Genomic DNA, 22,889 nt, shown 5'->3' with positions numbered 1-22,889 from the left:
GCTGAATATGATTGGATAAAAGATCTAAAATAAAGACCAGCCCTCCAAATCTCAACCTGGCGCTGGCAGCAGCGCAACCAAGAGGAACGCTATGAAATTAAGAGAATAACTCTTACTCTGGGGAATAATTGAATACATATTTGTGGGCAAATATATTTAGAAAAAAATATATATTCTGATGATGTTTAGGCCAGCAGAGAAGGCCTTGCTGGCCCTGACGGCCCGCCACTGCTCTAATGCCAATGTCTGTATTTGTTTGATGTTTTAGATACAAAATCATGTTCATTTGTAGTTATTGTTCCATTTGCTTCACTGCAGATAGCTTTTGTCTTATTGTTTAACTTAAGACTTTACTTTGATGCTGTGCTTGTCCTCCCACAGAAAATATTTGTGATGCCAAACATGGATGATTTATGGCTACCCATAATGCACTCTGCCATGGACACACGTTCAAATGCCAACTTGGTTACTGTGACAAACGATGCCTTCAAGGACCCAGAACCCGAGGAGTCTGAGGTCTCTGACATGTGAAGACTGCTGTTCAAAGTGCACAGTGGGGGACATTTTATCACCATGGTAATATGACAAGGCCCCGCCCCTCTCAGAGACCCACGGGTGCCGGAACCAACTCTTCAATATTGTTACCCATGTTCCACTCCCAGTGTTGCACCACCGGTGAAGTGCTGGCGAGCTCGTGATCATCTGTGGCAACCGAAAGCAGGAAAACGGAAGAAAAATGTGAATCAGATTCTCATCCAATCACACAGCTTTATACGTGTGACACCAAATGTACCGATTCATGCTCTGATGAGATACAATAGAGGCTATGTCGAGATCGTTTAACGAATGTGTGTGGTGGTGTAACAACTAACAGCCTTCCGATTCAACCAGAAGAACCATAATACCTGTGATGTACAGCTGCACCAAACATGTGCAGAGTGTTAAAGTCAGCGACCTTTCTCAACAAGTGGTTTATCATCGCTGTCACTCTGAGCGCGTATGTCTGAGTGAGGAATCCTCTGAGGGAATAAGCCTCAAATTTGGAGACGGTTTTGCCGACAGCCCCTGCATCTAGTGACACATTTCAATGGCACTGTGTCCATTTCACAGGGATATCATTGGTCACCCATCCACACTGCTGCCTGTACCAGTCGCCGGGCACCTTTATGCAAACAGATCAATGGCACTGTGTCCATCGGAGACACTTGGTCAGTTTGAATCCACTCGGGACAGTCACAACATACAGCCTGTGTGCTTTTAACCATGTGGTCGGGATCACAGCTGAATCTGACGTTAGAGGGGCGAATTCAAAACATATCTGCAAGCACAGCAGCTGAGTCTGATGAATGTATAAACTAGGAACGCAGCTCCAAAGCTGCGCAAAGGAATCGTTCATTCACTGACGACGTGCTTCTACTCCACATGCTTCAAGACTTCTTCTTTTCGTGTCGTATTCAGAGCTGAGCAAAAGTAATAATTGTCATGTTTTTTATTGCCAAAGCAATCTTTCAGCCCCGTCTGAAGGCTACTGCACGAGGGACACGGTGACAAATAAGCAATCGGTTGATTATCTTGTGTTCCTATTGAGGCCACTGCAGTGATGTGCAGTCGGAGTTTGGGCGGCAAGAGACTGGAACCCTTTTATTAATACTGTTACACGTCAAACTATTTTTTGGGGTGTAGAGTGGGAAACACACCCACTCTTCCTGTTGTATTTGAATACACGTACTGGATATTAGCCATATTATTTAATGTTGTCAGAATACATCCAGCTAATGAATGCTCTCTTGTGGTACTGTACACATTCAAGAGGAATGACGTTAAACTAGAACAGCAACTTAATAATCTGCCATGGCGCCCGGCTGCTTTACTGACGACTATTATTTGACATGTTTTACGTTCAAACGTGTGTTGGCAATGTGTATGAGGCAGAAAGTGCCTTTAAAAATAAACATTCCTCCGTCGTGAGCCGCCACATTTGTCGCATCAGTTGAGGATAGAAAGTGTTTGTGCCATTACTGTGTCTGTCAAGCCCTTCGTTTTCACAAGGTTCAGTGTTGTTCATTTGCACAGTGATGAAAATATCAAGCGTTGCTGTTGTGTTCAGTGATGTCACAGAATGTTACGGTTTTGATCGTCGTGGATCAATAAAACCTTTTGCTTGGACAGTGTGTGTGGCTTTGTGGTTGCGACATATGGAATTAGAGGACAATGGCATCTGTTATGAGATTGCGGTACTTTAAAAATTATGTTTAGCTCTTTATTGGCCAATAGAGCTACTTTATAGAATCTTACATGCTGTTATGAAAATGCCTTTATCCCGAGGCAATATTTGTTATATTTAAAATAAAATGAAAATATAAGCCAACATGGACTGATATCCTCAGCTGCACATTTATACAAAACAAAAATTCACAAATAAATAATTTTCTAGATTTATGCATTCAAACATATTGCTCTAAAGATTCTGTATCATGCTTTAAAAGAGTGACTTGGTGGAATTGCCAAGAAACTCCAGTTATAACAAGATATTTGCTCTAGCACGTCCCTTCACCTTTGTGAATGGCCACGGAAAAGGCCACTCGGGTAGAAAGTAGTGCTTACAATACATTTACAAAAAGGCTAACAGTGGAATAAAAGAAATGGCAAGAATGAGCTTGTTCAAATCTTTTATTAAAAATGGTTCAAAAAATTTCAAGTCTCACGGTTTAAAAAAATGCGCAGACTGAAGGAAACCAAAAACACGTTAATTATTGCGAGTCCTGGTGTCGCTTTTCCATTTATTGAGTGCCAGATAGCTGCGGAAGAAAATAAACTTTAGTACGCTTGGTTATTGAACCACCACCCATTAAATAACGTTGTGAGTCAAGTCAGATCTAGAGTGTCTTCATGAATTCAGAAGTCTAACGCATTATGATCATCATACATAAAATATAATCCAATTTCTGATCACTCAAGTGACTTACCATGTTGCTATTGCAGGTTTCATCCACACCAAACCGCGTGTTCCTGTGCATAGAAAACCGCAAAGTTAAAATTATATTTGAAACCCACACAGACGCTCACGCATGACTGGCGTTTGTGGATCAAGTCAGATTAGGAGGTTGACTTCATTTTCAGTTCAGTCTAACGCACGTTAATCATCATTCATGAAACAAACATAAATGGTAGAAACACTCACCGTGAAGAAGGGCCTTCTTCTGAACGCACGCCACCGGGGCCGGCCACGTGTGGATGTCAAAGCACCTCAGACACCGCGTGGACCCAGCTTTATCCCCAGCCCTGAAAAAAAGGAAGAGATTGTAAGTTAAAGACACATTAGACGATATTTACCGTTCCATCGTTGTAAAAAAAAAAAGTATTTTACAGTATTTCCACGCCGATGCGGCCTTGTCACCGCTCCAAAAGTCACCATAATGCGATTAAATTGGAAGCAATTCTTTCTGCAGACTAACGTCATGTTTCATCATAAAGATTAAAACATATAAACGTTAATAAGCTTTTCCTAGCCATGTTACACGCGCCTATTTCCAGTCTGACCGAGCGGACAGGCGAAAGCATGCTCTCCAGACGTGGTTATCCGCAGAAAATGTCCCCCGGATCTACTTTATAGCACATCCGGGTCCTCTACGTCTTTTCTCATTGGCTCACACCAACCCGACGTCTCCCCTCCTCCACTCGTGTGGATATCTATCCCAAAGTCCAACCCCCACGCTTTTCATTTCAGGAAGAAGCGGATCCGACGTTGTATCCTCCGCAGCTGGCTCTCACGTTACAGCCTAGATTCAAATATCTTTTCCTAACATCTGGTCGTGAGCCAAAACACGTTGTTCTATGTAGTCGACGGCCGTCAAGACCAACTGACTATCCCGGCTTGAGACCAGAGACCATGGACTGGCCAGTGAGCCGTCGGGCCCTGTTGTGGTGCTTTTCGGCGTTGCTTTGCTGCGCCGGGCTCCCACAAAAGGTAAGAGGCTCACTGGATAAGCTAGTTTAAGTTGGATGACATTAACTCGGAGTTACCCGCTAAACGACACTTTCCCCTCAACGTTAGGCAGGTTTTCACTCCTTCTGACTGGCATATGTGTCCTTCAGTGGACGGTTGCGGGGTGTCTTCATGGGATGCAAGTGAGCTAACATTAAAGCTAGCTTGCTGTCAAAAAGCACAATTTAAAAAAAGAAAAAATTAGTTTGCGAAATTCTTCAAGTGAACTAAAACCACGTAGACCACGTCCGGCCATTTCTACTGAATTTGTCCCGTGTCACAAATCAAGTGAAGCTACAGAGCATGAACATCAGATCTCATCTGCTTTCAGAGGAACTTTATTGTGAATGTTTAAATGAGATCTCTATGAGGGTTCAATGAGAGTTTTGTGTTTTTATAGGATTACCCTGACCCTAATTATTTTCATGTCTATATTCATCTCAATTGTTTTGTTAGATTTAACAAAAATATCACTTGAGACATACAGATTATACCAAGGTCGGTGTGTTGATGTGGTTACGGCATGGTCATATGCTAATACTTGCACGTTTAAACTTCTTATCTTTTCACAAGATTGAACACGAGTCCTTTGCTTGCACATCAGCAGTGACCAGGCCGATGAGTTGATGGCTTGGTGACATTGGGCTTCACAATTAGATGTCTGTAGACACTCGCTAAATGCAAGAAAACTCATATATATGTGTTGAGATACAGTTGAAGGGCGCTTTATGACTTCATGAAAGCCTTCAGTTAATTGGATCTCTACAGCCATCTAAAGTTAGCAGGACCGGTGCAGTGTGTGTGTGTGTGTGTGGGGGATCTTCATTTGTAATCTCAAATTTAAAAAGCTCCACGACAAAGCACATTGTGGTGCATGATTATTATGATTCTTTGTGGTACCGTGAATTAAGTCCTGCGCCAAGCCAATACAACATAACCATATAACATGCCTCTCTTCACATCAAAATGTTATGTGATGTGGTTCACAAATGTTGTTTGTAAAGTAACGACTTTGCAAGGCTGGATTTATAAATCTGGTAGTGATATATTGTTATCAAGTTAAATTATTTCCGAAGGAATTTGTAAACTGAGCTACCAGATCCCTTCAGGGTCTCCAGGCGGAGATCTTAGCTACCAAGCTAGTAACCCACTTGGGTTAAGAAGCAGATTAAGCTTTATAATCCCCTATCATGTCTCAAGTTCTTTTGAGCCTAGTGGGCAATCTGGTTGTGTTGTAAGGGGGACACATGATGGTGGCTATCTATAGATAGTGGCATGTGTGTGTGTGTGAGAGAGAGAGAGAGAGGGAGAGAGAGAGAGAGAGAGAGGCATTTGTGTAGCTCACCGTTTCAGCAGCTATTAGTTTATTTTGTAATGTTTCTTCACACATCTTCCTTTAAGACCGCATAATGTCTTTCAGCGCCAGCGTCTCCCACAATGACGATATTCTATTCACTTTTTGCCCAACAGAGGTTGATTGGCTCGAGAAAGTTGTGATCTTCCACTATCTTACCACGACTGTAGATTGTCTGCCTGAACGAGGGCCAACATGTGACATCCGTCCTGCTGCTGCTGCACTCAGAGAGCAGCGGAAAGGCTGTGTTGACAAAGAAAGTTGCAAAAATGATCTCCACTATAATCTCCACAATGACTTCTGAACTGTCGTCTCTCCAAAACATATCTCCCTACCCATCTCATTCTGGTATAAATCAACTCGAGTGTCTTCGACCGTGAAGGGAATCAAACATCCCCAAGCCCGTGTCCTCTTCAAACAGCCGAAGGGGAACCTGAACCTCCTCAGTACTTTATGGACGACTGTTGGCTCATCAGGCTGCCCTGAACCTCTCCCTCCATGTACACAAAGGGGTTTCTTCATTGACTTTTAAAATGTATGCTTGTGGCATGTTTTTGCACTACAACTGCCATGATAAGTGGAAAGAGATAATGAGAGATACGTATTTATTGGTTCCTGTGTTGATTTAGCTCGGTACGCCAGCAAGCTGCAAACCGACTGCTCATTGCTGCAGACGTGTTGGTGGGGGAGTGTTCAGCTCATCAAAAGAAAACCGGTGACATTTACTGAAGTTCTTATTAACTCATCGACATGTCAGATGCCAATTACCAATCTATTGTTTACTTGTTAAAAAAACATTTCACAGATGCCTCCTTCACAAGTGATCCTGCAGAAGAAAGAGAAATAAGGTCGCTGCTTCACAGCACATCTTATACCGATGTTATGTTTAGTCAGGCTTGCTCGTGCTGATTTGAATCGTGACTCATTGTCTGGTGTTTCTGTGTTTGTCTCTTTCCCCTGCATGCATCTTTAAGCGATCGCATGAAAGCCAGAGTCAGAGGATACAAGAACATCTTTGTTCACACACACAATTGTTGCCTGTGGAGGCCGTTAATGTCGTCTATCTGTTTGTGGCAGGCCCAGGACGTTTAAAACGGGCTGTGAGCTGCTGCCCGATGTCACTTTCTGACACGGCGTATGAGTTCGATGCATCCTAAAGGTGAAAGCCTCTTTATTTCCCGGATGCAGGGCAGCTATAAGGAGAACACTGGCTGCTGGACATTTGTTAGCCTCTTGTGGGTTTTTCTGACATGTTTTTCAGAAGACGTTTAATCAAATAATTTGTAATAATGCAGATCAGCTAATATCGATGGCTGCCTACCTCTGCTCCTCGAGTTCTCCCCTCCCACTGTGTTCCTACATGTGTCCATTCTTTCTCCTATAAAGAGGCCCTCTGTCTGTCTGACTCTTTACCTGAGGAATACTGTCTCTTCTAAAATGAGGGCTTGCATTGTTGCAGCTTTTGACCAGGTGCTCTGGTTTAAAACCGTAAACTATTCGTTGTAATTTCACTATCTTAACTCGATGAAAGGTCACAATGCAGGTGTGCTACTTAATGGCTTGTGGGAAAGCTGCCAATGACATTGTGTCTTGTGTTCAGTCTGGTCTGCAACTGGAGAGGCTGTGAAGCACGGGGACACTCTGGTCCGCTACCGGGGCATCGCCGTGGAGCGAAGCCGCTTCGTTGAAGGCATCGGAACCGGCCCGAGACGTTAGTTTCGCCGGGTTCTGTCGTCATATGTATCTGGCAACAGCTGAACGTGTCTGAGTCACTCGCAGTGAGGAAGTGAAGCTTTGTAACTCTCTGTCAACCCGATGCTCCCGGAGCCCGACACTGTAGAAGAGTCAACAGTTGCTAAATATCGGCGTCGGTCCAGAATGAGGGCTACGCAGATGTGAAGATGTTGTTTGCTTGCGAAACCGAGAACCCCGATGGAGATCACGGGGGGGCCGAAAACAAGTTGGTTATGACAGTTGTGTGATGCTCGGTGGGAACGGTCACAGGTGCAAAATATTGACACACGTGTTTGTGTCGGATGTGAGACGACAGCAGGCGATCAGGAGTCCGATGTGGAGGAGGACCCCGTTTCTCTCTGGAGAGAACGCCGACCTTTCGCTTTACGGGGTTGTTTTGGCCTCGGTTTCTGTCTGGGACGGTTCTAATGGAAGAAGAAGCTAAATATTTCCCGAGGAGAAAGTGATTCCCATGCGTTGGTCGTTTTTTATGTTGTAGGTTTTGTGAGGAAATGCAAGCTGTGACCAAGGGGAACAACCTGTCTGTTTCATTTTCTCTCCATACCACAACTCCGACCACTCAGTTCTGACTTATTGGCTCTGGTGGTTTTTTTTGTGTCAGACTTCAAAGCAATCCAACCCCCGCCATATCTTATTGATAATCGGCTGTTTGCGCTGCCCTCAGAGAGCCGTTAGAGGAGATGAGTCGGGCGGTTGATCGATGCTGCTGGTTCAGAAGGATAATGAGGTTTGTCTGCTCAGCTGTTCTCAGATACCCGTGGTAAAGATGACGGGTTAAGTGGCATTCCCAGTCTGGCCCTGATAACTGAAAAGTGATGATGAACATGTCACAAGTCAATATAAGAAATACATTTTAAAAGTGTGCCTTGGAAGATATTTGCCATGTCGGTCATCGCCTGAAACATGAAACTTTATTTGTTAAAAAAAAGACTGAAATGCCTCCACCTCCTCAGCTCCGCGTTCCCCTGAGAACGCCCGTGTGTACAAAGACTGGCCGGGCTGAGTTCATACGGCCTCCTCGGGTTTGGCTGGCAGTCGACGCTCTCAAACCCCCCCACCGGACCTCTTCCTCCACATTGGTGCCATAAGACGCCCACGGCGTGGTGATCAGGAGCCGTGTTCTTAGCATTCCAAAGTGGGCTCCGCTGCTGGTTATTAGTTCGATTTGTTTCTCACGGGATTTGTTGCATCTTTTGTTCTTCTCTTCTCTTTGTCATCGTGTTGCGCTTTTGACGCCGTGTCTACTTTCGTCGTGCGATGAGCCATTTCAAGTGTCGCCGCGTCCGTTCGGACGCCACGCCACGGCCGAGTGGGAGAAAAGGATTCTGGTGAGAAGAGTTCCCATACGGCCCGTCAGCCCACCAGTCATCTGTGCAGAGAGAAGTTAAAGCGAGATCTTCACTCGGTTGATTGTTGAATCTGTGAAAACAGCCCAGTCAGCCGTTGCTGGTATGCCGGGTGGTGAAGAACGTGCACACACGTCCAGCTTGTTTACCTCCGCGTTGCGACCCTCGGACCCGACTGTTACTTTGATCCCTGGGCCACATGCCCTCAGTTCCCTCTCCAGACAGCCCCCTCCTCGTTCGCTCTTCAGTCATTGTGCGGTATTGATTTGAAGTTGATCGGTTTGTTGAGCAGATCAAGCTGCCACCCTCCCCGGGTCAACCCGACCCCCGATCCACCGCTAACTGTGGAAGCGGGGGTCGTGCTGTGACACGTGTCAGACAGCGGGCCGTCTTCTGCCACCTTGAACGATAACGAATAATTTAACATTAGCATGCGGTGATGTAATCACTTATATTTGGTGCAGGTGTGTGTGATTAGTCACGTCGAAGTGATTAGTGGCTGAAGTCATTATTCACAACCTCAAGACAGGGGCTCCCATTCTGACCTAACCTGTGAGCTGAAGTGGGAGCAGGCATGTTCGTACATGCCCGCGCGGTAATGTCTGCATTTGATACCTTTTTATTACTTTGTCTCATTTGAATTGTACATGAACAAAGATGTGTTTGTCGAGGACATCACCTCGATTTGTGCGTGTGGTTTGTGTAGGGGCTTTGCAGCGCCGGCACAGTCTCCCTCCCTGAAAGCCTGCTCTTTGTGTCCATGCTGGATGGAAACCTGCACGCGGTCAGCAAGAAATCCGGCTCTATCAAATGGACTCTGAAGGAAGGTAAGAAGATAGGAGTGAAGTGGAACTTTGTTGTTGTATGCATCGCTCTCAAGACGCAAGAGTTTACATTCGCAAAAAACACAGAGTGCGCTTGTGTTGCCGCTGGGTAAAGTTACGCCACGCCGCTGCTCGGGCTTTTGTCCTTTTCAGTGTGAGAATATAGTAACACTCAACAAAAATAGGTTTGATTATCAAAATATTTTAATTTAGGGCTACATGTGGGACTTTGATGTCATATCAAGATGATGCCGCTTTTTATTGCTGTCCTAATTTGTCTATTGATTTTTATTCAAAGGTATCGGCCCAAGAATTTAAACCTAAATATTTGAATGCATTACTACTCCTAACTGTAAAAAAAATATTGTTATTCATTTGGTCGAGAAGCATTAAAACGGCTTTATTCTATTTATTTCTATTGACTTTTGGAAATGTTTTCTGGGATTAAGCCAAGGAAATGCTGTTGGATGTTCTGTTAGGCATGGACACGGGCTAATGAGTAACAGAGAGGGGCAGAAATAGCCTGTAATCAAGGTCAGAGTGGGCAAGGGTAAGCAACTTTGGTTACCATGTTAAAGCAGGCACGATACACCTGGGAATCACATTAGGTAAGATGCACTGATTGGTTACTGGAGAACCTTTACTGTTTTAAGTCATTGATCTTGCTTTGAATAAGAGACATAGTATGACAATTTAAGACTTTCACAGAGAGATGTATTGGCTCACTTTTATTTAGGACCACAAGATTCTACGAGACATTAAAACTACTGTGGTTTGAACCCACATGTCCTGGTTAGGTCCACCTGATACCCAAGTCATTAATAATCAGAGATAGTGGCTGCTTCCTCCGCACCATCTGTTTCTGGAAGAGCTGTTGAATATCCCAGACTCGGCACACACCTGATGTTGTGCTCACCCACAGAAATGAGGGAGAAGCGGAAATCTTTTCCTCAGACCGAGACAGGACACGGCAGCCCACGTGCGCGTCCGCTCCCTGTTTGCTTGTCCCTCCCTGTTCGGCCTTGCAAACATGCGTTTGTATCTTAGCCAATGGAGGTTAACTGATTTCCATAACAAAAACATTGCTTTCTCACCACCGTCTGCAATTACACGAAACAAATGCTGAAGCTTCTTGAGCAGAAGAGTCAATGACCACCTTCAGGTAATCCTACGCCTTCCCCTGCTGTAGTTGACCCCCTCAGGCACCTCCGCAGAGATCCGCACCATCTGGCCTCCGCCCTGTATGTTCACACTGTAGGGAGGTGTGTGTTTGTCTAGTGACAATGGAGTTTAGGGCCTCGCACTATTGTAACGTTTTAACCAACCACATTATTGCTGACTGTTTTAAAAATATATATTGAATTGGTTTATAATCAACTATTATATAAATATATTATATCTTGTTATGGATAATAATAATACTTTTTTTTAAATTTATCAATATCAGCTTGCAGTTTAAACTGTACTTCTCTTAGTCTACAACACAACAGTTGTATAACGTTGACTTTTATTTTACTTTGTATACTTCTATATCTTTCATCCCTGTTTCTTATATTTTGTGTTTTGTTTTTTATTCTTGTGTGTTTGGTTTATTGGTGCTGCTACTGTCACGACAAATTTCCCCTTGGGGATTAATAAAGTATATATCTATCTAGACATGACTTTCAATGTGAATAACTGCCCTGAAGGTAGGACAAATTATTGGATTCTTTGGAAAATGGTAGGCACGAATGTATGAAACTTGTAGTAAATGGGCATAAACCTGCAAAGCCGCATTCCCGGGAGGCATTTCGGTGAGGAAAACGCATACCGTTTACCCATTTATTTAAACTCTTTAAAAATGGTGAACATTATATATATTGTTTAACTGTACGGAAATAAAAGTCTTTACACACCAGGAGTGTGAGGAATAAACCAAAAAATGCATTCCTTGTTCTGTAAAAGCCCCTCTGTATGAAAAGTAATTGTGACAAAATCAACGGTTCCCAAAAATATATTGACATGTGAATTAATTGCGTGAAGAGAAACACCTGCGGTGTGAAAGGCCTGAAGAGTAAAATCTGCTTCCTGGAGTGACGCGCGGCTTTAATCGGTCTGTTTGCTGAATGAGGAGTCGAGGCTCAACAGGTAAATGTGTTAGAGAACCTTTTTAGAGGTTGTCATCCAGTGTTCTTATGAAATAATATTTCTTTAGGTGACTGCTATGAAAGCTGTTGGCGTTTCGCGTTTCATGTTTTTCCGAGAGAATCTATTGACTTAGTTCCGTACGGTTGTTTGTCCCCATCGCTCTCTTGCTCGGCAGCTTCTCGCCACGGTGTCCGTTGTGGCTTGATATTCCTGTTTCTTGTCTCCTTTTCTCTCCTCACAGATCCAGTTCTTCAGGTCCCCACACATGTGGCAGAGTACGTATCTTTTCAGTCTGTGCGCTGCACCTGTCTATGACAAAAGATTATGAATGCAAATGGTTCTGGCAACCCGTTGAGCTCGTCTTATACGTCACTCCCTTCGCTGCTCTCGAGATGTGATGCATCTTCTTCACTCTTTACTCCAGACCCGCCTTTCTGCCCGACCCCAACGATGGCAGCCTGTACTCTCTGGGAGGAAAGAACAAGGAAGGCCTCACAGTAAGAGGAAACACATTTTATCACTAACTATAATCTCCCTTCTCGTGTGTGAAGTGAACCGTTCACTTCCATATTCTACAGAAGAATGTGTCCTCTCACCACACGCGTGTGCACAAGTCATGCTGACAGTAATGCGTCCTCATTCTGAAGTTGCATGACTGGCGTTGCCCAAGTCCCGTCGCAGGGTATTCTTCTCTAATGTGCATTCCTTCACTTTGATCAAACAGAAATTACCGTTCACCATCCCCGAGTTGGTCCAGGCGTCTCCCTGTCGCAGCTCTGACGGTGTCCTTTACATGGGTAAGGCTAATTCTCAAATAGGAATTATAGTGTGGCTTTTGATCCAACACATTATTCGGTAGTTTAATTATTCATAAGTGTGTGCGGTCTCTGAGCGCTCTCCTAAATGAGCAGTTATTTTCTGGATATCTTACTTTCTAGTTCCACTTAGCCAGAGGTCACAGCTTGAGGTCTTTTGATGATGCGACAGTTCACACCGCGATGGCGCCAATCTGTCAGTGACTCATTGTTTGAAGGAAAATGGTTGACATTATCCTCCCACAGACATAATCAGTGAAGCTTTTGTTTTCATTCACCCAGAGCTGCTGCTGGAAGAAAGATAATGAGTATTATATATTCACAAGGAAGGGTGAGACGCCGCTACAAAGAGGCTATGATTGGTTGGCCGTTTAATGACAATGGTGACACCCGTCGTCTGTTAATAGGCTGCATGTTATTCTGCTTGTCTAGACTTGCACCTCTTGGTCAATTTGGCATTTTACAAAAATCACAAATATGGATGAGTGTTTTATTTTTTAAATAATTTGACCCTTGATTTGGACAAAATGCTGTTTTAACAGCAACAAAAGGAAGAAGCTCAGATAGATCAACAGACACATTTACAGCATGGATAAAGGAGTATTCATTAAATAACAATGTATAGACAGAACGACCGTCTTGAGTAAATTAACGACAGACCATATTCTTAAAGTAAATATTAAATTCAATAAGGTAAGTAGTTACTAAACATGGTTATGAAACTGAAATATCTGAATGTTGTAATCGTGTAATGAATTGTGTCTGTATGTGCTCGTGTCCAGGTAAGAAGCAGGACTTGTGGTATGTGGTGGACCTGCTGACTGGTGAGAAGCAGCAGACGCTGACTTCCTCCTTTGCTGAGATGCTGTGTCCCTCTTCATCTCTTCTCTATCTGGGACGCACGGGTAAACAAACACAACACAAGTTCAGCTACTTGTTTCCCCATAAATGATCTCAGTTGGATTATCATTGCAGCCCATCCCGTTTAGCTGTTGATTTGAATGTGGCTAATCAACAAGCCTATTTGTTTAGCACGCTCTAATCCCAAATGTGTTGGCAAAACCATTATTTACAATCTCTGACCCACCCCGCCCTCCCCTCAACAACCCCCTCTATCCCTGGTAATTGTAGACTAGAGTTGAGAACATCCCAGTCCTGCAAAATGAATACTTCCTATACATCCATCCGTAACTTGGTGTCAAGTGAACGCTCACTTTGTCACTAAACAACGTAGATGCAGGATTTAGTTTCAGTGGGTCTCAATATTGCCTTTTTTTTTTTTTTTTAACTAAGGAAATTCAACACCACTTGGCATTTACACAAACATTGACTCTCAAAAGTGTTTGTGTCTGGAACACAGAAGTTCAGTTGTTTTCCTGTGTTGTTCATCTCCCTGATAGAGTACACCATCACCATGTATGACACCAAGAGCAGAGAGTTGCGCTGGAATGCCACCTATTTTGACTACGCCTCCACCCTGCCTGACGATGACACCAAATACAGTAAGTCTCTCGGGCGTTTTCGTTCTTTTATAGCCACTTTCTGACAGACGGTGCTGATCACGTGTCCGCTCTCTGGTTCCCCACAGAGGTGGCTCATTTTGTGTCCAACGGCGACGGCCTCGTGGTGACCGTGGACAGCGACTCGGGAGACGTTCAGTGGGTTCAGAACTACAACTCTCCGGTGGTGGCCATGTACATCTGGCAGCGCGAGGGTCTCCGCAAAGTTCCCCACACGAATGTTGCTGTGGAGACCCTGCGGTACCTCACTTTCATGTCGGGAGAGGTTGGCCGCATCACACAGTGGAAATACCCATTTCCCAAAGAGAATAAGCCCAAGAACAAGTTCATGTAAGCCGACTGAAAGTGATGATTCCCGCAATTGCTTAATGTTGGGATATCTAAAAATGTCATATCTAGCAAGAGTGTGTTGCTGGGCCTGACTGCAGCCCTGTTGTTTAATGTGTATATATTGTGCTCACACCTGCTTCTGCTGGAAAGAACAAGCAGAACTTTCAGTGGTTAAGACGCTGTGAAAGTATCGCCTGTTTAGGGAGAACTCTTCTTCTCTACTTTGAACCTGTAAATGACCTCCAGATGTTTTCTCTGAGATCGTTTAGCATGACTTGGGCACTCCATTTGTTTTGACTGTGCTCTTCTTCCTTCTCCAGGGCCACTTTGTATGTGGGTAAATACTCCACCAGTCTCTATGCCTCTCCCTCCCTGGTGCACGATGGAGTCACTGTGGTGGTGAGTGACCGTTAACATGTGCTGTTCAAATATCCAAGCAGTTGTTTAGTTTTCATAGTCTGTCTTAATTTTGGGTAAATGGTTTCTAGGTATGGAGGCGAGTTTGTTTGAATACACCCTGTTCCAGTTGCGTGTTAGCTTGCCCCAGCTTAAGTCACTTTGCCCCACAACTTTTCTTGTGTAATCATGTGAGGTATTCGATGGGAAATTCATCTGACTCTCAAATGTTTTATCTGTGCACGCACAGCCTCGTGGCAGCACCTTCCCCATGCTGGAGGGCCCGGACAGCCAGGAAACCAAAGATGACAAGGAGTGCGTCATCACACCCAGCACCAGTGTCAAGTTCAACGCTGCGCTGCAGGAGAGAAACCGCATCAACTTCATGAGGAACTACCTGCTGCTCATAGGTACTACGTCAGTGCACAAAGCGATATGTTCGTCTATCCCCACTCTGGTCAGTGTGACCTCCTGGTCCACTGAGCCAAAGGGTTTCAGCACCACCACCTAAGAAGGCATGGGCTAGGAGTTCTGGAAGATAAATAAGTTCAGTTGGAAATATTTTTTTTGGTTAAACAATACAAACTTATTTAGGCAGATTTGCAACTTGGACTTTTGGATTTTTTGCACAATTGCAGTTTTAATAATTCTTTCACTTATGTAAAAGGGAGGCAGTCCATGTGGACCGTGTCGTCCAACGCTCTACATTTTGAACGGCTCTAGCTAGCCATGCTAAATGAGCTGAACACCAAGCTGCTGCTGCTGCTGCTGCCCTATCATCACCAGTGACGAACATTGTAGCCAGCGACGGTGATTCCCTCTTCACCATCAAACAAGAGACTATTTAAGCTAGATAAGGTTAATGTCAAGGATAACAAGTCATGTGAAAACACAAGCCTGCCTTTCAGTCATATTCCTGAAGGCAGGGGTGCTCAATACGTCGATCGCGGCGACCTATCAGTCGATCGCGGCGTAGTATGTTAGATCGCATGACATTAAAAAAAATTGGCCCGCCCCCGTGTCACTTTCTCTATAGCGCCACATTACAGCAGCAGCACGTCATTTCTGTCTCTACGTGTCGCGTTAACAGTCCTCTGCCCGCCGTCTCGCACGCCGCAGAGCTCTGACGCCGGTTTGCGTCTTGACTTCGTCACATTATAAGTAGCTCGCATGCTGAAAAAGTGTGAGCACCCCCTGCCTTAAAGCAACACTATGTAACTTTTCACTTTTGGCGCCCCCTTCAGGTTTTTAGGTATTTAGGTATCGATTTCAGTGTCGTAAATACCCAGTGACGATAGATGCAGCCTCGCATACACTTGTATTGAGTTGGGATCATGTGTTGTCCTGTATTATAATATTATTATTATTATTATTTGTACGTGTCACGGGTTATAAAAGGTGACGAGGGGGAGGTGACGCAAGGTTTTTTTTGTTTGGAGCGCGCTGACCGACGGCGGACTCAGAACGGCAGCAACCGGCGACTTTCTATTTTGGATTCATACCAACGGGCGGGATCACTATAGAAGACTGCGCAGGAACACTGTGAACTGGCCCAGCACCTACCGGACTAGGGTGAAGGAGCGCGGGGATTGAACGCGGCGCCTCGCCACGTCTCTGCCTGGTCGATCAGCTGTTTGCCGGCTTTTGGGGGGGGGGGGGGGGCGCGTGCAGTCATTTCCTTTTGTTTTGGGGGACTGCAAATGTGGAGTACGTGTGATCGAATACAATATTGTTGACAACACCAAAAAGCTAAATAAAAAAGCTACCCGTATACTGTAGCTGCGAGCGTGGAGTGGCACTATATGACATTGCGTAATCACTGCCAGAAAGCAGGTCGAGTACATCCGCCGGATGTACCGGGCGGCTCCAGAATCTTACATAGCGGAGTTATTTCCCCACAGACCCCCGATGGCAATAGCAGAGACGCAAATCGGCATATTAAAAGTCATTGTAGCGGCAAAAAAATTTTCAAGCTGTTATTTTAAGGTCCAAAAGTTACATAGTGTTGCTTTAAGGTATAAGTTTTGGTAAATTCTGCCATGGATTTTGATAGTTTTTTAGACACAAACATAAATAGAATGTATGGTCATGGAAATGTATTGTGTATATATGAACCCTGCTGTGTGTCTCAAGGTTTCACTGGTACTACTGTTCACCACATTTTGAAGTTCAAGGCCTTGAATGGTCCACTGTGCTTTGAGTGACTGGTGCACTGAGAGCGCCCTCTGCTGGATGATGGAATAAATAACATTGTATTGTGTTTTCTTACCCATGCTAACGACACATACTTTTAGCATCACAACTGAAAGCCGTGTTTGGAGTGGTGTAATTCTTTGTTTTTGATGATTATGACCACTCTGGCTTTTCAGGTCATCATGAGACGCCTCCTGAAGCTCACACCAAGATCCTCGAGAGGTTCCCAGACAGCTTCCCCCGCAATCAAGGCAACGTCATCCCACCTACTACTGACAAGAAAGTTGAGGAGGTGCGTGTGTGTGTGACTCGAGAGATATTTTGTTTTGAAGATTTTTCTTCTATCAAAACGCCCATGCATATTTTCTTACTCTCTTTGTCGCTGTCCTCACCTCCCACCATCCCCTAGAAGGTGAATGATAGTGGTGTGGACGATGGGCCCCCTGCTCCTCTGCCTGAAACATCTATCCAAGAACCTGGGACCAGTGGCCGCGCCGTGCGTCCAGAGGCCCTGGTGGACTCTCTGCTCAAAGACATGGCCACGATCATCTTCTCCACTTTCCTCCTGGCTGGCTGGGTGGCCTTTGTGATTACCTACCCCAAAGTAAGTCAAGCAACACCACCTAGTGGACTGTTGAGTGCCTGCAACCACTGTGTGGAGACAGAACATCTTTCATCTGAAGAAAGATCACGACAGGTCTCCAATCTGCCAGTGGACGGACCTGCTGGATACACTTTGGCTTTCCTTAGAGCCTCAGACATCGTCTCCTCTCTCACCACAGAGTGTTCAAAAGCAGCAGCAGCTGCAGCACCAGGAGTTCCAGAGACAGATGGAGGAGAAGTTGGAGCAGCTCCAGAGACAGCAGCTGTTCCCCACTGCGGACGTGGGCATGGCCCCCGACAGCGACTATCTGGAGGTGGCCCACACATGCTCGGACCACAGCAGCCCCAACGTCACCCCCCGAGCCTCCAACCACTCCAACCTGTCTGTGTCAGAGCTGGGAAGCTCAGCCAATGAGCACGAAGATGGAGGTAAGCACTGCGAAATTATGATTAATTGCACACTGTTTGGTTGTATTTAAAACATGTGTCCAAGTTTTACATTTTGTATTTGTCTTTTCAGAGGATGACTGTAATATTGTCAGAGTGGGCAAGATCACTTTCTGCCCCAAAGAGGTCTTGGGTCATGGTGCTGAGGGCACCATTGTGTACAAGTACGTGTGAACATCCAGTCAACAATTATTCACGATAACCTTTTGTTTAACTAGTTAAATATCACAACATTGTATTTCCATCCTTTCTCCACTAGGGGTCAGTTTGACAACCGCGCTGTGGCAGTGAAGAGAATTCTCCCAGAGTGCTTCAGCTTTGCAGACCGAGAGGTCCAGCTGCTCAGGGAGTCCGACGAGCACCCGAATGTCATCCGCTACTTCTGCACTGAGAGAGACCGTCAGTTCCAGTACATCGCCATCGAGCTGTGTGCTGCCTCACTTCGGGAGGTAATTAATGGAATAAAGATCTCTTGAGCACTTTATTCTGGGTGAAGTTAAGCTAACTTTGTTCCTGAGCAACACGTATCAAGGATTTTGCGCACAGCATCATGAGGATGCGATTCATACCAGGAGTGTATGTGTACTATTGGCAATAAGTGGAGGACATAGCCAGGATTCTTTTCCTCTGTCTTCATTCATAGAGCACACAAACTACAAGAAACACTTGAATTAATTTGTTGCCGTACATATCTTCAAGCAATGAGAAAATGAGACATCTTGTTCTAATTATTGGACTACGCTCACTGTGGTCATCTCTAGTATGTGGAGAGGAAGGATTTTGACCAACGTGGACTGGAGCCAGTTGTGCTTCTTCAGCAGACCATGTCGGGACTGGCCCATCTGCACTCTCTCAACATAGGTATCCACTCTTATTGGATCCTGTTTTGTATTCCAAACAACGTTTACGTCACTAACTAACTGACGGCTTCATACTGTTCCTTCAGTCCACAGAGACCTGAAACCTCAAAACATCCTGGTGTCCATGCCCAACGCCCACGGTCGGGTCCGGGCCATGATCTCAGACTTTGGCTTGTGTAAGAAGCTGGCCGTGGGCCGCCACAGCTTCAGTAGAAGGTCTGGGGTGCCGGGCACTGAGGGCTGGATCGCCCCCGAGGTTCTCAGTGAGGACTGCAAAGACAACCCGGTGAGTCGGGAAGAAAAGCAGCGAATCTCTCATGGTGGTTAGAAGCAATGTTGGTTGTCAGAATTCACAACGATAAAAAATAAAATAATGGAAGCAAAACAATAGGCGCACTATCCAAACGTTACAATTTTGAAAGAACCAAACACTTAAAAATTGTATACAACTATACATAACGTGGATACACATATTGTTGCTGTTAAATGAGTGATTCACTCCATGCCACATTGTGACCTCCTCTTTCCTTTCCTTCTCTCGTCTCCTGCAGACCTGCGCCGTCGATATCTTCTCTGCTGGTTGTGTGTTCTACTACGTGGTGTCTGAGGGAAGCCACCCTTTTGGCAAATCTCTGCAGCGGCAAGCAAACATCCTACTGGGCACGTACAGCCTCGACCACCTGCAAACTGACAAACACGGTGAGTACGATAGTGACAACGACAGTCATAACTATTGTAATGTGGTTAGTGTAGATTAGTAATGGCAGGTAGGGATGGTGCGGTGGATGAGTTAGGCGCTCTAAGTGTTTAGGACAGCCATGGGCATTGCAAAAAGGTATGACTTAAACAAATAAAATGATGTACAGTTTGTAAAAGAGACTGAGGAACCTGTAACTTCTCTCAATTTTACATGGATTCCTCTAGATGAGCAACATAAGTAAACAAGACCATCAGTGTGAAGTCTTTTTCTATATAGTTATTCTCAATTGTCATTGGTTGAGGGAAGGGAGGCCCAGGAGAACCAGCATTAGTCGTAACAGAATGTCAGCAAATCAACACAAAATGGCAATTCGTTGTAACTATAAGTAGAAAAGAAAACCCCAAACAACTTGTTTTTAACAATGCCATGTAATCATACCTTTGTGTCTTTATTTCAGAGGACATCGTAGCCAGAGATCTAGTAGAGCAGATGTTGAGCATGGAGCCTCATCGGAGGCCTTCAGCTGAGAGCGTTCTCAAACAGCCGTTCTTCTGGAGCCTGGAGAAGGAGCTGCAGTTCTTCCAGGTCAGCTGTTCACTCATCTCTGCTTGTTGTATACATCACATGCATTGGGCTGTTCACTGTGTGTACGAAGCTATTCCAGGGTGTCTTCAATGTTGTATAAATCCTTATGTATGTTGTGTGTGGATCCATCATTAATGTACTTCATGTATGCAAACATGCATTCAGTAAAGTATTCATGTGATTTGGGCAGTGATGGCAGGTAATCTGTCTTGGTTTGGATAAAGAGCTTCATCTTCATAATATCTACTCCACGTAGATGGAGGATGTATGAAAACTATCCTTTTAGTTAACTAAGTCCTTACAATCACATATCAACCATCAGAACTTCATTGAGGTGCCATATAATATTTGTATTTTTCGGTCCCTCACCAACAGCAGCCTTGGGCTGCTAAAACACACGTTGTCTCATCAGCCCGAGGCTGCCTGCTGCATTACTGACGGTGTTTCTGTGGTTGCTTGCAGGACGTGAGCGACAGAATTGAAAAGGAACCGCTGGACGGACCAATCGTGAGACAGCTGGAGAGAGGAGGGAGGGCTGTGGTCAAGGGTGACTGGCGAGAGCATATCACAGTGCCACTGCAGACTGGTATGAAACCGTCAAATATAAACTCCTGCTGCCCCCTGTGGTAAAGGAGTCTCTTTGTTTCTGGTCTTGCTTCAAAAGAAGGGTTAACGTGTCGCACTCCACAATATGTCCTTGGGTTGTACTGTAGTGGGGGGTGACGTAGGGGAGGAGGCCTTCCTGTCAGCGTTATCACCTGCTGTGTGTCATAAGGTCTGTGGACTTTGCACTTGGTTTTATTGACCAAAACAAGCAAATCCCACAAATGTATCAACTCAGCATTTCCCGGTTGGTTCTTTTCTTGGATTATAATCAGGGATTCATTCTGTTTTTCCTCTTCTTCTTCTTCTTCGGCAGATCTGCGGAAATTTCGCTCCTATAAGGGTGGGTCAGTCCGAGACCTGCTGCGTGCAATGAGGAACAAGGTATCAATGTGAACCCACGCGTTGTATTTAAAGAACGCGCTCTTACTGTCTGACTTAACGCTCGGTCGTCCTTCAACAGAAACATCATTACCGAGAGTTGCCTGCTGAGGTGCAGGAGACCCTGGGCTCCATCCCTGATGAGTTTGTCTCCTACTTCACCTCCCGCTTCTCCCACCTGCTGATGCACACGTACCTGGCCATGCGGACCTGCGTGTCGGAGAGGCCTTTCCTGCCTTACTACGCCACTGCGGAGCAGCTTGCAAAGACACAGGCCCAGCACACGCACCTGGGGCCACAGAGACAAAATGAGCCATGCACTCAACACCTGCCAACACACGCATCGTCGCCCTCCTCGCAACCCCAGGACCCCATACGGTCCTCAGCGCCGGTGCAGGTCCCTCACACAACAACGCCTGCGGAATCAGCGCCCGCCACTTCGCCAGAGGAGCCTGAACCTGCACCGCTGCCAGTTCAGACGGTGCGGCCAGCGGAGCCAGCGGAGCCAGCGGAGCCAGCGCCGTCCACACAGACTGACTTGCACAGCGAAGCAATGAACCCCACATCGGCCTCGGCGTCGCCTCCAGATCCTCTCGGGCAAACGGAATACAGTCAGCCTGAGCTGCACGCACCGCCAGGTCCTCCCACCCTGGGGAATGAACCAGTGTGAGGGAACCAGTCGGCTGGACCAAGCACAGATGGGAGCATCGCCTTCTAGAGCGGACGCCGAGTGGGACTTGGTTGCTGCGCCGTGAGCTGGTGAGGACCAGGCCTGCAGTGCCTGGGATCCACTGCTCAGCGCAGCGGCTGCACCCAGAATTAAGTGCCTTCTGCTCACCTGAGGAAAACTGCTCCCAAACCGAACCGTCCGCAAGTCCGTCTCCGCCTTGAGGAAGTCAGACGACCAACAGGTTGTTGGATGTTATCTTGTAGCTGGACTGAGCAAAGAGAATATTTTATTTTAAAACAGCATGTCCAAAAAGAAGTGTTTATCCCAAAAACATCTGGCCTCTATTGTGGGGGGAAATGTCTGGCTGTTGTTTTGGGGTGTTTTTATAGTGCAATGTTGTATTTCTGAGTGAGTCCGTTCACTGCACAGATACTGTATGTATATTTTTGTATAGACTGATTCAGAAATTGGATCATTGATGATAAATCATTTAATGTGGCCAATGTGCCTTTTTTTCTTCTTTTTTTATATCACTGTGCTGCATTGGTACAGATCTTTAGAATTGACTGTGCTACATGTGCTTGATTCCAGCTAATGCTGCTAAACCGCTTCTCTTGTGTCAATCGAGACTATTGACTCTGTTAGTGGACTGTTCCAAAGGGTGTTCAGGGTGGCTTCTGAATACAGTAGGTCATTTTATTCTCATGTGATTATGTAGTAAAATCAATCATATGGGTTTTAGAGGTCAGGCTGCAGAACTAGCATCAATAACTTTTTAAGGGTGTCAAAGTGAAGTTAATGACTTGCACATTAAATTCTATTTTTTTTTAATACTAAGATGTTGCTTGTTGATTGATCTTGCTGTATCTCGAGATGGCTATCAGGGAAATGTATTTAACGACGGTCGGTGCCGAAAAGAAGCTCGACACATTTGTATCCACAGGTTCTCCACAAAGGTCTGGTTAAGCTTTCACGACAGTTTATTCTAACTTTCCTCTCTCTAAGCGTGTCTTGTTGCCTCTTGCAAAAAATATAAAATATATAATAATATATATAATATACAGTTCACTAACCAGACATATGAAATATGTATATCATATGAAATATCACTTTCATCTCATGTTCAGCTGTGTGTGTTGGCTGTTAAATAAAAACTTTGCTCAGTCAAGGCACAGGAATGGTCCAGGGACATCCCCTCCCACTTTTCATGTGGAATCAACAATCATAACATGTATGTATCATTAAAACTAGCGCCCACGTTAGTTGTTTTAAAACAAGTTCCTCTCCTCTACACTCTTCCTCTTTGACCTCAAGTGCAGAAGTACATTTGTAGCCTCCCCTTTTGAATGCAGGACTTACAACAAAAAAAGAGGACCATTAACTTTATAGTTGTTC

At 45.1% G+C, this 22,889-nt stretch overlaps 2 protein-coding genes and 1 long non-coding RNA gene across 6 annotated transcripts in view; 2 read left to right on the top strand and 1 right to left on the bottom strand.

Moving 5' to 3' along the window:
- tex2 (testis expressed 2) overlaps positions 1-2,166 on the top strand; it is a 28,277-nt gene extending 26,111 nt beyond the window's left edge. For both annotated transcript variants that reach the window (XM_056407586.1, XM_056407587.1), the window contains exon 13: positions 382-2,166. In XM_056407586.1, coding sequence (XP_056263561.1) covers positions 382-531 — 150 coding nt within the window. In that variant the 3' untranslated portion in view covers positions 532-2,166. The remainder of the gene's footprint in view (positions 1-381) is intronic.
- Positions 2,167-2,372: 206 nt separating this feature from the next.
- Positions 2,373-3,573, bottom strand: LOC130188989 (uncharacterized). Its single transcript, XR_008830683.1, has 4 exons — positions 3,368-3,573; positions 3,182-3,282; positions 2,967-3,009; positions 2,373-2,798 (listed from the first exon to the last, which is right to left on the bottom strand). It is a non-coding gene; the product is annotated as an uncharacterized LOC130188989 (long non-coding RNA).
- Positions 3,574-3,727: 154 nt separating this feature from the next.
- ern1 (endoplasmic reticulum to nucleus signaling 1) lies at positions 3,728-21,809 on the top strand. 3 transcript variants are annotated; one of them, XM_056406804.1, is made up of 22 exons: positions 3,728-3,967; positions 9,147-9,267; positions 11,633-11,666; positions 11,816-11,888; positions 12,116-12,188; positions 12,989-13,111; positions 13,607-13,708; positions 13,795-14,056; positions 14,377-14,455; positions 14,703-14,862; positions 16,822-16,937; positions 17,055-17,249; positions 17,428-17,677; positions 17,769-17,859; positions 17,955-18,144; positions 18,457-18,556; positions 18,642-18,841; positions 19,107-19,254; positions 19,713-19,840; positions 20,303-20,426; positions 20,760-20,827; positions 20,907-21,809. In XM_056406804.1, exons 1-22 carry the CDS (start codon positions 3,890-3,892, stop codon positions 21,492-21,494), a joined length of 3,303 nt encoding a protein of 1,100 aa, XP_056262779.1. In that variant the 5' UTR covers positions 3,728-3,889; the 3' UTR covers positions 21,495-21,809. The 3 variants fall into 3 exon arrangements, with proteins under 3 accessions (XP_056262779.1, XP_056262780.1, XP_056262781.1); XM_056406805.1 differs by lacking the exon at positions 3,728-3,967 and adding an exon at positions 8,061-9,035; XM_056406806.1 differs by lacking the exons at positions 3,728-3,967; positions 9,147-9,267 and adding an exon at positions 9,282-11,391.
- Positions 21,810-22,889: the final 1,080 nt, after the last annotated feature.

This window comes from Pseudoliparis swirei, chromosome 23 (assembly GCF_029220125.1).
Source record: "Pseudoliparis swirei isolate HS2019 ecotype Mariana Trench chromosome 23, NWPU_hadal_v1, whole genome shotgun sequence".
In the NCBI taxonomy this organism is placed as follows: domain Eukaryota; kingdom Metazoa; phylum Chordata; class Actinopteri; order Perciformes; family Liparidae; genus Pseudoliparis; species Pseudoliparis swirei.
This window is presented reverse-complemented; position numbering and strand designations above follow the sequence as displayed.

Excerpts from the sequence above, each read along its gene's own strand:
- ern1 (XM_056406804.1), top strand. The coding sequence starts at position 3,890 with ATGGACTGGCCAGTGAGCCGTCGGGCCCTGTTGTGGTGCTTTTCGGCG. Across the intron at positions 14,057-14,376 it reads AAGCCCAAGAACAAGTTCAT|GGCCACTTTGTATGTGGGTA; the intron begins GTAAGCCGACTG and ends TTCCTTCTCCAG. Across the intron at positions 17,860-17,954 it reads GAGGGCACCATTGTGTACAA|GGGTCAGTTTGACAACCGCG; the intron begins GTACGTGTGAAC and ends TTTCTCCACTAG.